General features: G+C 38.2%; 1 protein-coding gene across 12 annotated transcripts in view; it reads right to left on the reverse strand.

The window, feature by feature from the left end:
• The window catches only part of TTLL5 (tubulin tyrosine ligase like 5), a 352,672-nt gene that overhangs the window by 327,387 nt on the left and 6,154 nt on the right, over window positions 1-19,131 (reverse strand). For all 12 annotated transcript variants that reach the window (XM_020986244.2, XM_020986241.2, XM_078151465.1 and 9 more), the window contains exons 3-4: window positions 11,301-11,407; window positions 598-680 (exon numbers count right to left, since the gene is read on the reverse strand). In XM_020986244.2, the coding sequence (XP_020841903.1) occupies window positions 598-680; window positions 11,301-11,407 (190 nt within the window). The remainder of the gene's footprint in view (window positions 1-597; window positions 681-11,300; window positions 11,408-19,131) is intronic.

Below are 19,131 nucleotides of genomic sequence, written 5' to 3' on the forward strand. Positions count from 1 at the left end.
TCAACCAACCACAAAAATAAAACAAGTAGACATAAATTGGTCCTCATGTAACAAATCATAAAGGTACCAGTCTCTCATTCTTTCTCTAAAAGAATGGAGATAAAGTTACCACCACCATCTCCCTAATTCCTTTTCAGAATAATTTCATGCTCCTGTAACCATCTGCTCTTAAGTACAAGTCATTATCACACCCAGAATTCTTCAGAAGCAAATGAACTTACAATATAAACTATTATCAATCATGGTCAAGACCTCCACCAAAATTTCCATTTCAGACTCTAGGTTAGTCTAAAAGCAGAAAAATTAGAGTCATGAAGTTATTCCCAAATAGCCTATTCCTTTATTGGGAAACAGCCTCTAAAAAAAGGCCAAGAAAATCCAAATATTACCTTCAAGAGAAATGACATAATACTTCCTTGCACATAATTCTCCATGCACAAGAAAAGAAAACAACACTATTACAGGGTGGTAGGGCCATTTGCTTTTTAGATCTCGTTCTGTTAAAAGGAAAAGTTAGCTAAGCGGCTAGGATTTCAACCTTATGAACGGGACACAGAAGAGATAACAAAAATTACCTTACATCACTAGAGTACTTACTTCATGAAATCCATGCGCTGTCAGAATGCTACGCACCAAACGACTATCTGTCCGCACAATCTTATAGGACAAATGGTACCGTTCTTAAGGAAATAAAAAAGGTATGTTACAAAGAAGTTAATAATAGAGATAAAAGCAAACTGTAAGATCTTTAATCTAGATAAAGCTCAACAAAGTTATACCAGATATCTTTATGTCAAGGAGTATTACAATTAGGTGAAGGCTGTATAAGAAATTTCCATGTTTCACCTAGGTAGCTAGGTGGTACAATGGACAGAGCACTAGGCCTGGATTCAGGAAAACCTGAGTTTAAATCTAGTCTCAAACACTTACCAGCTGTGTGATCCTTAACAAGGCACTTACTTAATTTCTGTCTGCCTCAGTTTTCTCAACTATAAAAAGGAGATAATAATAGCACTTACCTCCCAGGGTTGTTGTCAGGATTAAATGAGATATTTGCAAAGTGCTCAGCACAGTGCCTTATGCATAATAAATGTTTAATAAAAACCTGTTTCCTTCCTTCGCAAAAGGATAAACCCAGGAAAATACTGATAACAGTGGCTACCTAGAACCAATAACATGTGACAAAATCTATTATTATATGAAAACCTCATGCATTCTCAATTGCAACAGCCTCCTCATTTGATGTTCCTGATTCCAGTCTCACCCTTCCAATCCATCATCTACACAATGAATATTCCTAAAACATAATGCTGGCCATTTAAATTCCCTATTCCAAAAATCTTCAGTGACTCTCCCAGTGTTGATTGCATCAAGTTCTGAGACAGTGAAGAGCCTCCTGGAAGAGCTTTATAATCACTCAAAAGAGTGTGGCTTATCCATCCACAATGGAAAGACCAAATAGAAAAAGCATGTCTATTGCCCAGATTTCAACATCAGTTGCATCTGAATCTCCTATAAAATTTTTCCAACAACAGGTAGATCTGGGACAGACAGTACAATGAGCTAGGCCCAGTGTTGAAAAGGAGGCTAACAGGCTGGACTGCTTTCAGAAAACTGCCAAGCACTTTTACCCACTCCAAAGCTTCCCATAGCAGCAAAGATTCACATTTTCAATAAAAATGCTTTACAAGGGTTTTTTTTTTATTGTAATGATATCTAGAACATCAATGCACTAAATGTAAGAATCACACAGAGGGCCATGGAATAGTACATGATGGTTGTGAAATATGTAACCAATAAAGAGCTAAAAAGAAGAATAGGAGTAAAGGGTGTCATCAAGGAATTATTTAACAGAAAAGAAAAAGAAAGATGGGCTGGTCTGATGAATAGTTAGAGGGTTCTCCTGGTACCCACTTATAACGTCAGGAGGAAGGCCTCCATGCATGTTGGATAGACCCTGTAGTAAACCTGCTGGAGGGCATGGTCCATAGGATGGGCAGGGACATCTGCCAACTGGAAAATATCTCACAAGGCTGTGATCTACACTGTTGGTGGGAACACCTGAATGAATAGGATCATAGATACAAGCACAGGATACGATGCCTTCCTAGTGGGTCTTCACTCAAGTCTCTGATAAAAACACTGAACAGGAGAGGGTTGATGACAGTGTTATGAGATACTACTAAAGACGTCTCTCTAGGTAAAAATCAATCTTTTAACAAATAATCTTTAGATCCAGTCTTTCAGCCAGTTATACATTTCAAGAAAGCTCTCTAATGGAGTACTTCAAGACTCTGGCTTTGGCCTTGTTCTGATGAAATTTTTATTAATGCCTTAAAGACATAAAGACATCTATACTAAATTCTCAAAAGTCACAAAGCAAGTAGGGATAGTAATACAATGAAAAACAGAATCAGGATACGAAAAGATATTACTGACAGCCTGAAACAACAGACCTAATTTAATAAAATGAAACTTGAAAGGAATAAATATAAAGTCCTGCAGTTGGTTTCAAAAAATCAACTGCATAAGCATAGGATGGATAAGGGTAGAGCTGTGAATTCTGGTTGCCTGAATGCTTAATATGAGTCAACTGTATGATACAGAACAAAAGTATAGTGTACATGGCAAAAAAAAGTGAAAGTCCTACTATATTCTGCTTTTTTAGATAACATCTGGAATACTATACCCAATTATGGGTATCACATTTTAGGAATAACATTAACAAGTTGGACCTAAACCAGAAGAGGTTAAATAGAATAGTGAAAGAACTAGAAATCATGTCAAAAGAAACTTCACTGAAGGACCTAGGGATGGTTAGTCTGAAGAAGAAATTACTTAGGTGACAGGATAGCTATCTTCCAGCATCGAGTTTTCATACATAAAAAAGGCTACATTTATTCTAGTTGTGGCACAAAGAAGAACTTAGATAAATGAGTGGAAGCTATAGGAACTTAAGGAGCAAATAAAGGTATGTAAAAGTAGAATGGGGCTACCTCCAAAAGGCACTGAGGTCTTCAAAAAAAAAAAACAACACAAAAAACCTGGTGATTGATGATCACCCATTGGGGAAATATAGAAGGAATTTAGGCTTTGGTTTGGACTACATGATCCCTGAGGTCCATTCTAATTCTAAGATCCTATGATTTTATTAAATTAATGTAGAGGTTTTAAGTAGTCTATAATAGAGGGGATGATTCTGTTGAAGGAAGTGGGTCTGTTGGTTTAAAGGAAATACAATTGTACAGTTGAAAAAGTACTGATTGGGGGCAGCTAGGTGGCGTAGTGGATAAAGCACTGGCCCTGGAGTCAGGAGGACCTCAGTTCAAATCCGATCTCAGACCAGATTCTTGGCATTGACACTAGGTGTGTGACCCTGGGCAAGTCACTTACCCCTAACTGCCTCACCAAAAAAAAAAAAAAAGAAAAAGTACTGATATAGGGATCAGAAGGCCTGGGTTTAATAAGTCTTGGCTCAGCTACTATCTAGTTGTGTAATCTTAGGTGAGTCCCTTCACTTTTCTCTGGAATCCAGAATCTTCATGAACAAAACAAGCAGGGTGGACTAGATTTCAATTCAACAAGAAACACTTATTAAGCATCTGTGCTTAATATGCATAAGACACTGTGCTAATCATTAGAGAAGCCAAGACAAAAATGGACCGTCTGGCTCCGAAGGACTTTACATTCTACTGGAGATATAGAACATATAATAGATAATATAGGGGGCCTCTTGTAGAGGTGGCACCTGAGCTAAGGTTTGAAGAAGACAAGAATTCTGAGTAGAAGACGGAAAAAGGAGGCTATTTCAGACATGAGGACAGGGCTGGGGGAACAGGAAGGTCATCTCTAGTATGCCATGGTGCCTAGAACATGGAGTTTGTGGGGAAGCAAATATGAAATAAAACTGGACAGGTAAGTAGAAACCAGGTTATGGAGGTTCTTAAATGCAGTCTGTGGGGCTTTAATTTTATCCTAAAGGCAAATGGGAACCACTGACAGCTTGTGAACGTAAGAGTGACATGGTTAGACCTGTGCCATATGACGGCCATTTATAGTAGCTGTGTGGAAGGATTGAAGACGGGAGATAACAGAAGCAGGGAACCCAAGAAGCTGTTACGATAGCCTAGGCAAGAGATGATGAAGGCCTGAACTAAAATGGTGGCCTAGTATATAGGAAAAAAAAAAAGAGCTGATGCTATAAAATTGGATTGAGTATAAAGAGGAGAGAGAGACCAGGGGCCTTCCATCTGGCTGCACTCTTTCTATCTTGGACATTTCCTACCTGATTGCTAGCCTCTGGCAGGAGTATGAAAAAGAGGCCAGGAGGCATACCTTCCATCTTGCAGCACCATGACCTCCAGAAGGAGTGTAAAGAGGAATGGCAGGGGGCCTTCCATCTGGCTGTACACATCTCCTGCCTGATCTCCAGGCTCCCCTGGGATTCTAAACTGGATTCTTTACATCATATCTATGCATTTCTTGCTTGGCCTCCAGCCTCCTCAGGGAAGAGGAGAAGAGCCATTCCATCTAATCAGTCTCTCCCTGCTGAGGTGTTGGGAGAGGGTGCCACTCCCTCATGTTTCCAGCCTAGTCTTCTGCTATGGGTTGCTCTTGCAACACCACTCTCATCCCAAGTTTTTCCAGCTAGCCTAAACTGCCTCAGATTCTGAAAGGACTCCACCCTTAGGTCACAATACAATTGACTTTGAAAATCTCTTTAAATTTTTCAAGGAATGCTTAACAAACTCCCACATGGTCTTGCCCTCCACACACCAGTGATTCGGAACCCTTAGAGATCATCATGCAAATCCTATTCCCCAATATCCAATACCATGTCACCATGCCCTCAAATCTACTCACCCCAAAAGTTGCAAGCATTGTGCCCTCCAGAATGCCTGTTCCATAGGCAACAAAGTCAGTTTCATTTCACATCTTTTCCTTTCTCACGCTTTCTGTTTTGGGGCTTGCGTTGAGACCTAGGCTCAGTTGGTTCCTTGGTCATTCTGTTCAGCACTGGCTGTATTCATTGATTGAGATGGGGGAGTCAGAATACTCCTTGCTCCTCATTACCACTTCCAAGTTCTCCTCCTACTACCATTACTCAATAACCTCACCTCCTTTGAGGTCTATACAATCTACATGTACCACCCAACAAAATGCTGGTAGCTGCTCTCTACAATCCTTAAGGACACTTCCTTTCCATCCTTCCTTAGTGAGTTCAGTACCTGGTTAACAATCTCTCTCCTCCTCAATTCCTGGTCTCATACATCAATACCTATATTAATACTCCCTCAAATACCTTTACCTCCCAGTTACTCAGCCTGCTCATTTCTAATGCCTTTCACCTTCACATAACCTCAGTTACACTCAGAGATAGTCATACATTTAATGATCTTATCATCACCTACAAACACACAATCTTCATGTTCAGGAACTCTCAAATTCCCTTGTCTGATCACAATCTATTGGCTTTCCAACTCTCTTCCTCTTCCTTCTAATACCAAACTCTGCTCTTTTCCACACCCTGACTTCCAATTTCTCAATTTCTCAGTTCTCTCTGAGGCCATCAACCTTGCACTAGCCATATTCTCCTCCTTTCCCCATCCTGACGTCTGGGTGAACCAATTCAACTCAATACCATCCTCTTCTCTTGAGATGTTAAATCCCTTATATTGCCAATTGTGCCCTGACAAACTTCAGCCTCCAAGAATTTCCACCACCTGCTCTCTTCACTTCTACAAACCTGCTGCTAAACAAAGGTGGAAAAAGTCATGCAACCTTTCTTAAGAGGTCCACTACAAATCTGTGTTGCATAATGTCCACTGGGCACTGACTGAATGTGGAGGGATTAGGAAGAGAAAAGAATCAAGGATGACTTGGAGGTTATGAACCTAGGAGCCTGGGAAGATAATGCCCTCAACAGGGAAGTTTAGAAAAAGAACAGGTTTAAGGAATAAGAGATGAATTCCATTTTGGATATACTGAATTTAAGGTGTCCACTGGACCTCCAAGAAAAGATGTCTAGTAGGCAGCTGGCAATGTGGGACTAGAGTTAAGAGAAAGCTTTTCAGGCTGGATATATACATTCGAAATTCATCTATAGGTCCATTTGGAGAATGGACAAAAAAATTATGGCACACAGATATAATGGAATATTACTAAGAATTAATGCAGAATTTAAATAAGCATAGGATTTGTCTGAAATGATGCAGAATAAAATAAATAGACTCAGGAAAACAATACACACAATGACTACAACAGTGCAAATGGAAAAAAACGAAAAGTTCCAAACTGAATATTGTGTAACTCTAATGACCAAGTCTGTCCCTGTGTCTACCAACACAGACTTATTGAGAATATACTACATGACAAAAGAGAAAATGTATCACTCTCCCTTCATTGAGAGAAGTGGGGACAATGGGCATAGAATACTGTATAATAAAATGTCAGACTCAGTTGATGGGTTGTTTAGTTTTGCTGAACTGATTTTTTTTCTTTTTCTTTTTTGTTAGAATGCAGAGATCATGCAGCTGGCCCACCCACAACACCCACCGCAACAAGGTTAGTAATCAATAGCCTGATGGTCAATTATTTCTGCTTCCTAAAGCCTAAGCACCAAAGAATGGGAAGTAGTATGACATGGATTGGCTGATGAATGAAGCAGAATGAAGGAAATATCTCAACCGTGGAGGATGAGAGTTTTAAGAATCAGGAAGGAGAGAAAGTTGTGATGAGAAAATTGTAACAAATAACATCAATTATAGTTACCGGAAAATTAACAAAATGAGAAGAAAAAACTTACAATGGTATTGGATTGTGTAAAAGTATTATTAATTCCAGTTATATAAGCTGATTATTAATTGTGCTAAATTATGATGTAATAATGATTCTTTATATCATTATATGTATGTTAAATTAGCTACTGTAACTTTTATTTATAGGACTCTAAAGTCCTATTCAAGACGCTCCATGAAACATCAAGGTAGCCCTGGATCTTCTAAGACTATGCAAGAAGAGCACAAGTTATATCTGGTCCTATTAAGCCTCGTGTCAAACTGTGTGTCTGCCACCTGTGTGCCAGCCTAACCTCAGAGAGTATCCTCACTAGAAGGATGGCCAGAGACAAGCTTTTGGCCTCAGAAATTATGAAGTTCATCTATTATGGCAAAAGGTTGTAATTTGCATTGGCAGAATTAGTACTCATACTGATAAAAATCACAGATCTCTTGAAGAACTGCTAGAAGTGCCACAGTAAATTTATACACACACACACACACACACGCACACACAAGATGTGGCTAAGGAGAGAGATCACATAAAGTACAAGAGAAAAAGTCTCATTATTTTATAGTAATATCCTTTGTGCCAGATCTTCACATTCAGTTGTTCTTATGTTAGCTTAGATTTTTTTTTTCAAGTAGAAAAGAAAACTCAATGCTTAGGACACAAGAAAAAATACTAAAAAGGATCAAACCATCATCGCCAAGCTGCAACTTAACCAAGTGATACAGAAGTGAAGAGACACAGAGACAGCTAACAAAATGCTTCACTTCTGTTACCCAATAGGGAATTATAATATAGACATGTGGACTTACATTCCTTCTGCTGCTGCTGACCAAGCACTTCAAGTTAAACCAGAAGTTGGGCTGGCCAAGTGCTGGACACAGGAAATATGGAATGAAAAGAGAAGCAGTTTCTTTGCTCTAAATGCATGAAATAAAACTTTAAAGTCTGAAAATACTGTGCGTCTCCAATGATAACTTTTAGTACTACACTACCTTTGGAGTAAAGCTACAAGAAAGTGGGTGGAAGCAGTCAGTCTTTGTAGACTGTAATGTGAGTTCTCATGACACAATAGAATCAATGACTACATTCATCCTTAGCTTTGGGGGAACAAAGTCTCCCTCAGGACGCTGACTGACGGAGCTGCCTCCTCTCCAGGGAGCACAAAGGCTCTTCTTCCTCCTCCTGGATACAATCCTAGACCAACCAGAAGGATGCATCTCTAAAGGTGGAGGTGAGATGGACGTGGCAGCACAGACCAGGATGTTCTTCATTAACGACTTTCACACAAGCTTGTGAGGGTGGTGGAAAGAGTACCAGATTTGGAGTCAGAGGACCCAGTGTTACTACTTGTTTTGTTCACATTCAACTCAACAGATATTTTATTAAATACAAATATGTCACAGCAAGGGTATATGCTAAGGACCACGGACACAGAGACAAAGCCTGCCTCAAAGGAGCCCACATTCCATTTTTTTTCTACTTTGGGCAGACTGCTTAATTTCTTTAGGCCTCCATTTACTCTACTACAAAATGAAGGGGTTAGACTAGATAGTCCCTAAGGTCCCTTTACATCTTTAAATCCTAGGATCTTATGGCAATGGAAAATGCCACCCAAACGATAATATTAACATCTCTTTTCAAAAGTGTAGAAGTGCTTTATACCACTGGTTGAGAACCACAATCCCAGCCTTACATTCTCATCTATTAAGATATAAGAGGCAGGCTATTACCCCACCTTGCCACTACCAAACCATTAAGTATGTGATTTCTCAGCTTGCATCCTTCCAAGGCCAGTCTTAGCGATACAATAAAATTGTCACCTCCTTTCCACCCTCAAACTGACAAGACCCAGAAACGAATGCATGCACAGTCAGAGCCTCTTACCAAAAGCTCTTAAAATTGCCAGAATAAAAACTATAACAACGAATGAGTAATCTGTCCATATAAAAGCATATGAACAAGTATATGAGCAGGAAGCAGTGGGCTTTTAAATGGTTTTAAGTCTTCACATACACACAGTATGGAAAAAAAAGAATAAAAAAATCATATGAAAAGACTAAAATTTTGAAATGTGACATACTAGCATACCATACTCACATACATCCATAGGATAGAACACATATGCCCTACTTTAAGAGATTTATTTCATCAAAAAAATCCTGAGATACAAAACAAGTAAGCTATTTGTTGACTGCCACATTATAACAAGAATCTCTGCTTTAAAAAAAAAAGATTTCTTGACCACTGATTCAAACAGAGGATTTCCCTAGTGCATTTCACAATAAAGTCAACAAGCGTTGGTTGCCTAAAATATGAGCCAATTTATATAAATTCACTACATACGCAATTTTTCAAGAACATACTATTGTAAAAAGGAAGAGATATAAAGTATTGATGAAGTAGAATAGGAAAGAAATAATACCCTATAAAAACATTTGAGAGTAGTGAAGCTTAATGCAACATTGCATTTTTAAAGCACTGATACAAAAACAGAAAGATAAAAAACAATGTTGATATCTAATATGGGACATACAAAAGAGTAAAAAGAAAAGGAACAAAAAAATCTAGACCTATTTCTCAGGGGATTAATAACAAAATGATGAACTGGCCTGCTAGTTCTCAGATATGATGTCTGAGTCAAACACAGCACTACAGAAATCACAAGATTACACAGAGAAGAACTCAGAAAACTAGGAAGTAACTGGAGTAAAAAGTCAACGAAATTGTTCTTTTCACCAAGGAAGGAAATAATTAAACAATAAGCTACTTGAATTTGTCAGTATAATGAAAAGGACTGCCAGAAACATAAGACTCCCAAGTATAGAAATTTTGAAAAGTAGTTTAGTGTATTCTTTTTTAAGTCAAAGGAATAGAATTCAAATCCAGCCTCATACACATAACATTCACTAGCTGTGTGACTCTGGGCAAATCACTTAATCCCAATTGCCTTAAACCTCCCCCCCCAAAAATGAGAAGAGACTCCACTGGATAGAGACACAACATATTTGTTGAATATAATTTTTTCCCAGTAACTATAAAGTACAACTTTTCACAGAAATACAAAAATATGAGAATTGGAAGGGACCTCAAACACATAGCACAACCCATACTGGAACTAACATCCCATATGCAAGCACTAATCAACACTGTTCCCAAAACATGGTACTCAGAACTGAATATACTAACTCAGATGTGGTCTGAGCAGGATTGGGTTTAGCTGGACTACTTACCTAGCTAGTGCAAGACCCTATGACTCTCTTATTACAACCTAAAAATGCATTAGCTTTCATGGCTTCCATATCAGTGGTAACTCATTTCACTAATACCCCTAGATTTTTCAAGACAGAATTACTGTCTAGAAATGTCAGCCCCATCACAGAATCATAGTATCCAGAGCTAGAAGTCCAATCCTCTCATTTTGCAGGTGAAGAGTAGACATGTTAGTCAGGCAGGCAGACAATAAACATATCCTATGCACCTACCACATTGCCAGGCATTATGCTAAGCCCTGGAGATATAAATAAAAAAAAAAGAAAGACAATCTTTGCCCTCAAGAAGTTTACAATCTAATAAGAGAAGACAACACATGACAGGAAAATGAAAAGAGGAAGGAGGTATCGGGCACGGAGGCATGCTGAAGAAGTACAAAGCCATAGCTGAGTGGAAATGAAGAAATGGCTGGACTGATATCCTCCTTAAATGGAAGTTTTGAGAGGAGTTCGCTCCAAACATGAGCAGAGTGTATTGAAGAGGTATGAGTACCAAGTCTAATGCGATCTGGCAGGATGAAGAGTTTCCCGTGGGCATCCAAATTTTAAGAGGTCTGTCTATTGTTACGGAATACAAGTGATCGCTTGAACATTCAAACAAAGGCAGGTTAGGAATGTAATGGGTTTTTTTTTCTCTAGTAGGTATTTATTGATTGTTATGCAATGTGCAAAATGTGTTTTTAATTTTTAATTTCAGTATATTTAATGTCACATCAAGATAAAGCTTCTCAACAAACAGTGACAAAATTTCAGTTCCTCTATTTTCAGCTGATACTACTGAACTAAGTCTTTTTAAGCAATGCCCCATTAATGAGCTGGAAAGATTAGGAGGAAGTATAAATCCAGAGGTTTCAAATCCCACAAGTAGACAGTGACCCTCCCCTGAACCCATCTTACTGTTAGGAGATTAGAGACTTTAAAGAGCTTCCAAGCACTTCAGGAATAAAGTTTAAATTCCATTTAAGGGGGAAAAAACCTCTTTCATACCACCAAACAGTAATATGGTTAGCCTGTAGATATCTAACCATAATACTTACAGCATTAGATAGTGACAAGAGAAGATGAGATGGGAAAAGTAGTCTGAGAAGAAAATCATTTCAAACATGGAAAATCAAAATAACTGTCACACAGAAAGTCTTCTTTCCTACCTCTAAGTAATTTTGGCTTCTGCAAGGCAAGATATTACAAAAATGCTCAGGAATGTCACAGAAGGATAAACAAGGTGCCAGCAATAACACCTACCTCCAATTACTCGAATGTTATTGTCCTTTGTCAGAATGGCCTCTGCATGGAACACTAAGACAGGAATTCTCCTGCAGCCTCCAGTCCACATAATGCAGGGATGATCCCTTAAAACAATAAAAACAATCATTGGTCAGCATACTAAAAAAACTAGCTTTTTTGAGTATACAAACCATAGTTTGTACATCTCTTTATCTTTCACACTCATTCTGCCTTATAAATCAACACAATGAGTCACCCTAAGACCCCAGGCCAGAGAACTGTAAAAAGAAGCGGACTGGACTGGGTAGCTTCATGACATCCCTTTCCAGCTCTGGACCTGTGAGCCCATGAACCTTATTTTACTTCAAACACTTTCATTCAAATTCAGCATTACATTAGACAGCACCTTTTTTAGAGGAAATAAATGAAACAACCTCCATTTTCCTCTAATGTAGAATTAAGGCTTTGACTCAATCTGAATTATCCTTGGGAAAATCCTCCGCATAATCAATCCTAAAGGTGTTAGGTGTCATTCCAAAGAATTCTGAAGTAGGAAATATTCTTGTTTGGTTGGTTGGGTTTTTTTTTGACTAACTTATTTTTAGTTTTCAACATTCACTTCCACAAGATTTTGAGTTTTAAATTTTCTCCCCCTCTCTAAGACAGTATTGCAATCTGATCTAGGCTCCACATGTATATTAAACATAGTTTCACATTAGTCATGTTATAAAGAAGAATTAAAACCAATGGGAGGAACCACAAGCAAGAAGAAACAAAACAACAACAACAAAAAGAGCAAGCAAATAGTATGCTTCCATTTGCATTCAGATTCCAAAAGTCTTTCTCTGGATGTGAATAGCATTTTAGAAGGAAATATTCTTTAAAAAATCCAGACTTCTTTGGAATTTTTCTTCACAAAGAAAATGGAATTTTGAAGGATTTTCCTCATTCCAGAACAGGGATGAAAATCAAAGTACACTTAGAATATTAATAAGGCAGAACAGGGAAGAAATAATACCATATCAAAAATGTTTATTAGTCATGCTCCCCCAACCTCATTCTTTCTGTTTTTGACAGTTACTAGACCAACAACATGGACAGAGTATGTCTCGATTTTAATAACAAAATATCATGTCAAATATACAAAGGTTCTCCTGGTCCTTGTGGACAAGGTAAAAGAGATGCAAAGGAAAGAATAAACAGCTAGAAGGATTTTGAATGAGTTGACCAACTGGATCTAAAGAGTGTAGACTAATGAATCTCTATCAAATTGGAGGTGGTTCCATCTCTGGCTGGGTGCTGCAAGGCTCCATCCACAGCCCTGTTTGGCTGATATTTTTATCAACAGCATGTATGAAGACACAAATGACATACTGATCACAGCTATGACCCAAAACTGGGAGGGATACATCGCAAGACAAAGTGTGACTCAATGGGCTGGAATGGTAGACAGAACCTAAAATGAAATTTAGTAGAGATAAATGTAAAGTCCTGTATTTGCGCTCAAGAAAATCAACTGTAGATTTGGGAGAGACATGGTTAAAAAAGCAGTTCAAGTGAAATGATCACTTGACTTCTCTGGGTTTTAATTTCCTCCTCCGGAAAATGGAGATAACACTTGGTACTACTTACATCACAGGGCATTTTGTGGGATGAATGTTTTGCAAACCTTCAAGTGCTAAATACATTTAACGGATGCTTCTTATGTTATACATTATAGTTCTTTCTTTATAGAGTTACTGTCCTCTATCACAGTCTACTTCAGTATTTCGATCGTGGTATGGTAGGAAGCATGAGTTCTTCATGGCTGTACCAGCAGAACATGGCTGGTTCTATCATACTTGAAAGACTTTGAGTACAATAGAGTGACGGAATGAGATCGTTTTCATAGGTAAAGCTGACAAAAGGACAACAAATTTTAAAGATGAATACTATCATTACTCAAAAAGGATCAAGAGGGAACAAATAACTACAACCCCTATGACTACTCTCTAGTCTTTAGAAGAAAGGTCTATATAGGTGTTGATGTTTTTCTTAATGAAAATATGAAAAGGGAACAGGGGGGCTTTACAGATGATTCTCTAGAGTAGACCACATATTTAGTCACACAACTCAGTGAAAAGTGCAGAAAATAAAAGATCCTCCTGCATCACAGTTACTGTTTGTTGATTAGGGGGAAAAAGTGTTTGACACGGCAGAACAAAATGATAGCTTAAAATTTCTTCTCCAAATCTCATACATCAGTTAAAGTCACATGATCTGGAATTAGCTCACAGATGGACAATGAGATTGGCCCAAAATAGAATCAGAATCAAAGAATCAAAACTTCAAGTAGTCCAAAAGACAACAGAGAAAGAGATGGTGAGGCACAGTACTTTAAAGGATATTTTCAATGATGAATTACCTATAGTATCTGGAATGAGATAGGACTGGACCTATACGGAACTTCAATATGGGAATTTCTTCTACCAATGTAGATAGGAACCTGTTAATCAGTTTGTACTCTTGCAAAACCTGTTAGATCTATGGATAAAGAAAGAGTTCATGACTGAACAAGAGATAGAGAGGTTTACAGCAAGTTAAAACAGACAATTTCAATTACATAAAATTAAAAAGTTTTTACATAAACAAAACCAGTGCTGCTAAAATTAGAAGAGAAGCAGGAAAGGGGGTGAGGGAGAGAGGTATAAAATATTTCACACCAAGTTTCTCTGATAAAGGTTGCATTTCTAAGATATAGGAAATCGAGTCAAATTTATAAGAATAAGAATCATTCTCGAATTGATAGTCAAAGGATATAAATAGGTAAGTTTTCAGAGGAAGAAATCCATGCTATCAAGAGCCATATTAAAAAATGCTCTAAAAAAATTATCTAAATAACTAATAATTAGAAAAATGCAAATGACTCTTAAAATGACTCTCAAATACTATAACTCATGCCTATCAGATTGGCTAAGCTGACAAAAAAGGAAAATGACAAATGCTAGAGAGGTTGCAGGAAAACAGGTTTTCTAACGCACTGTTGGTAGATCTGTGAACTGATGAACTGATCCAAACATTCTGGAAAGTAATCTGGAACTGTGCCCTGAAAACCAACAAACTGAGCATACCCTTTGACTCTGTGATCCTATTACTAGATCTATACCTCAAAGAAATTAAAAAAAAAAAGGAAAAGGTCCCATCTGTACAAAAATATTTATAACAGCTCTTTCTGTGGTAGCAACAAATTGAAAAACTGATGGCATGCCTATCATTTGGGAAATGGCAAGGTATGATAAACAAGGTATGATATATGAATATGATGGGATACTATTGTGCTAAGAAATGATGAGGCAGCTAGTTGGCACAATGGATAGTGTTGGTCCTGGAGTCAGGAACACTAATCTTCCTGAGTTCAAATCTAGCCTCAGACACTTACTAGTTGTGTGACCCTGAGCAAATCACTTACCCCTATTTGCCTAAGTTTCCTCATCTGTAAAATGACCTGGGGAAGGAAATGGCAAACCACTCCAGTATCTTTGTCGGGAAAACCTCAAACGGGATCATGAAGAGTTGGATATGACTGAAACAAGTGAACAACAAAGAAATGAAGGGAACGGTTTCAGAAAAAATTGGGAAGATTTATATGAACTGATGCAGAGTAAAGTGAGCGGAACCAAAACAATTTATAAAATAATATCATAAGGACAACCAACTCAGAAAGACTCAATAACTCTAATCAAGAGAATAACCAACCACAGTTTCAAAGCACTCATGATGAAATATGCTATCCACCACCAGATAGAGAAGTGATGGACTCAAAGTGCAGATTAAAGCATGTGTTTGGAAATGGCTAATTTAGGAATTTGTTTTACATGACTATACACATTAGTAATGGGTTATGTTTGTATTGACTTCTCATTGTGTGAGGGAGGAGAGGAGAAGGTGAGAAGAGAATTTAGAACTGAAAATAAAAATAAAATTAGAAAAAAATTTTTTCTAAATATAAAAAAAAAATCTAATAGACTTAGAGATGCCATCAACACCAGAAATAAGACACCCGCCTACAGTCCAAGAGTCAATATGTGCCAAAGGCAGGTACACGGGATAACATCAAGTATGAGAAAAAAAGGAAGTCACGTGTCAAAAGCAAGGAATGACAAATGGAGAGCCTCTGTGCATTACGAGTACCCATAGTTTATGTCACACAATCAGAAAAATGAGGAAACTCAAACAAGGCCATAAGAAGCTGTGATGAAATTCTTTGTTATAAGGGAGAGCATCTGGGAAGGGGGAGAGAAGAAGGGACACCAGGGGAAATCACTTTGTTATTATCGTTGTTTAGTCACCTCAGTTGGGTCTCTTTGTGACCCTCTCTGGGGTTTTCTTCAAAGACACAGTAGCGGTTGCCATTTCCTTCTCCAGCTCATTTTACTATGAGGAAACTGAGACAAACAGGGTTAAGTGACTGTCCCAGAAGCATACAAGTGTCTGAGTGTAAGTGTCTGAGGCCAGATTCAAACTCAGGTTCTTCTGACTCCAAGCCGGGTGCTCAATCCACTGTGCCATATAGCTGTCCCCACAGGGAAATTTTAGGCAAAGTTAAAACAAAAGATACTAATAAAAACCTATTTTTAAAAAATAAGTTCTTTTAAAAGAGAGGAGATATCTAGCTTGGAGAAGAAAAGCTTTGAGTACATAAGGGAGGAAGGACCAGAAAAGTATTCTCCAAACATCTGGTGGTATTTATTATGAGGAAGAGGTATCAGACTTGTTCTGGTTGGCTCCAGAAGGCAGGACTATGATCAATGGGTAGAAATTAGAGGTAGACTTCTTAAAATAAGGGAAAACTTCCTAACAATTAAAGCTGCTCTAAAACGAAATGTACCAATTTAAGAGATGAGAAGCTGCCTGTTACTAAAGGTCTTTAAACGAAGACTAGATGCCTATTTGTCAGAGGTGTTATAGAGGGTAATTCCTTTCTGGGAGTAGGTTAGACTAGATGACTTCTGAGGTCCTGTTCGACTCAATAATTGTAAAATTCAATGTCCCCAATTAAATTCTCATCTTGTTCTGTGCCTTCAATGAATAGATTTGAAAAGCAAACATGACTCTTTGGGAAAAGTCAGCTAGCCCTATTCATACAAAGATGAGGGCATGAGAACAAAACTTCATACTGTTTTTAATTTAAAAGTCTGCAACAGCCTTGGCATTAATGGCAGAACTCACACACCTCCAACTCCTTAGCAGAGTCCATACCCTTGAGGCTTAATGCCAACATCTGCAATCCCAAACTAAGTACAAAAGGATCCACACCTAAAATTCTGGCAGCCAGGATTACCATTCTTGGAAGCAGAACAGCTTTCAGGGCAAAGTGCCAGCAGCTGCTTAGTAAAGAAAGCAATCCTGGTTAGCTTTCTAGAGATGGAATGTGGATGCTTACTGTTTTTGCTCTTTGACTGGGGTAAAAATGACCATCTATGCCAAAGTAAGATTTTAAGGTGATTTTTTATTTTTTTGGCAAATAAGAACATTTGGGGTTTGCTCTGTTTTTAACCTTGACCTGTGTTTTGAAGCCAGAGTTTGAAGGAAAAAAAGAGAAGCAGGTGCACTTTCCTACAAAGGTTGGGCACAGGCTTTGGAGACAAGCTAGGCATTGCCAAATCTATCACTAGTTACAGACTGGCACTATTGTGCTGTCTAAACAACAGAGTAATTCTATAAAATTCAAAGATGGAAAAATATTCATAAACAAAAAATAGATTTGAGAGTACTTTATTGTTAAGCAGGAGCAACTTAAGTGAAAACAGAGGAATCATGCCTACCAGAGGAAGATGTGAATCACTCATGTACCTGCCTCCGTCTCATTGCTCACATTATTCCCCCTGACATAAAAGCCCTCCCTGCTTTTCTCTAATTATCTAAGTTGCAATTCCTCCACAAAGCCTTCCTGATAAGACCAGACCATAGTGATTTCTCCCCTCTTTGAAGCCATCACTCAGCGTGTCTTATGTGCAACTTCGTATTGTAATTGCCTTTATACGTCCCATCTTCCCAAGTAGTCTGCCTGCTCCTTTAGGGTTAGAATATTTTCTGTCTCGACAGAACACTAGAGTGGAAAGAACACGGAGTTTGAGTCCCAGATCTACTACATCCCAGCCGAGTGACTCTGGACACCTACGCAATGTCAGCTCTTGGAAACTCAGTTCACTCATCTGTAAAATGGACATAAAATCCACACTACCTGTACTTCTTAGAGCTGGTGTGAAAATCAAAGGAGATGGTATGTGCAAGTGAAAATGTCCTGTAACCCTAAAACATTATGTAAACATAAGCTATTGTTATCTCTAACAGTGTTTAGCTCAGACCCTCGCACACACTAAGCACTCAAGTGGTTAATAATCACCATGACCTTCACATAAATCACACAAATATAGCTTTTTAAAAAAATTTTTTTTGTTAGGCAATTGGGGTTAAGTGACTTGCCCAGGGTCACACAGCTAGTAAATGTCAAGTGTTTGGTCTGAGGCCAGATTTGAACTCAGGTGCTCCTGACTTCAGGACCGGTGCTCTATACGCTGCGCCACCTAGCCGCCCCTACACAAATACAGCTTTAAAAGGAATCAAGATTTTTAGTGACTAAAACTTCATTCAATTTTCACTAAATTTCACTTCAGATTCACTAATTTCACTTCAGATTTCACATCAAGTCCTAGTATGAATGTGTCCATAGCAACAGCAATAAATTTATATCCTGACACCTCAAGCAAAACACAGAGATGACTACTTACTTCTGTTAACTGAAGCAAAGAATGTCCCTTTAACAAAGAAGCTGCCTAAGCTTTTTTATGCTCATGGTCCAGACTCTGGACTCCAGAGTAACAAGCAATTAGCACTATTTTAATAAATGCCAGGGACATGAATAGACATAAAAAAGATGTCCCTAGCCAGAAATATTTGGATCAAATTACCTGTCTTAACAGGAATAAAGCCCCACCACTCCAACAGTTTGTATAATGAAGGTCAACTTTTCCAAAGAAATCAATGCCTATTTACCATAAGATTCATGAAACTAGACTATAGGTCAGATCTAGCTCCTTAAGGAAAGGGATTATTATTTCACTTTGGGTTCTGTAACCCTACTAATCTCAAACAGTCTCTCAAACTCAATAGGTGGTTAATAAATCCTTGTTGCATTAGAATGAATCTACATAAACAGGGAGGGATTTATGGTCCAATTTAATAGCAAAGATTTGAAAGTCAATTTAATTAAATAGACACACATTAAAAGCCTGTGATGTGAAGGCACTATTTCAGGAACTGGGGATATCAAAATGCAAAATCAAATAGTCCCTACCCACAATTACAATCTAAAGGGAGACAGGAACAGTTAGCACAATTTCAATCCTGGCTTCCTCTAGGAGCAATCAGCAGCTCAGAAATACAAGTGCAGGGAAGGCAGATGGTGGGAATGACCCAGTATTAGGGATTAGTAGGACAGGAAAAATGAAAGGATAAAAGGACAAGGAATGCAAGAGTGGAGGTCAATGCCTTGTTAAAATGAGGAAACTACAAAAATGAAGCAATGAAGCCAGTTGGAAGGCAGAAAAGGTTTGAGGGACCAGAGGTCAAGGTGAAGATGAGCAGCAGATTCAAGAGGTTCAGTGGGTCTGTGTGAGATTAGAAAGGCAGGAGACTATAAGCAGAGAAGGCAATTGTGGTGTTCAGGCTCTTAGAAGTGGCACAACTTCAAATAATGCTGAAAGTGATCAAGGAAGCTGAAGAAGATTATTAACATGAATCCTAAAGGCACTGATAATGATAGCAGGAGGTAGAGAACAAAGGAGGACTAAAAGTCAAGTACTAAGTC

Source organism: Phascolarctos cinereus, unplaced genomic scaffold (assembly GCF_003287225.1).
Source record: "Phascolarctos cinereus isolate Bilbo 61053 unplaced genomic scaffold, phaCin_HiC Scaffold_3;HRSCAF=262, whole genome shotgun sequence".
NCBI lineage: Eukaryota > Metazoa > Chordata > Mammalia > Diprotodontia > Phascolarctidae > Phascolarctos > Phascolarctos cinereus.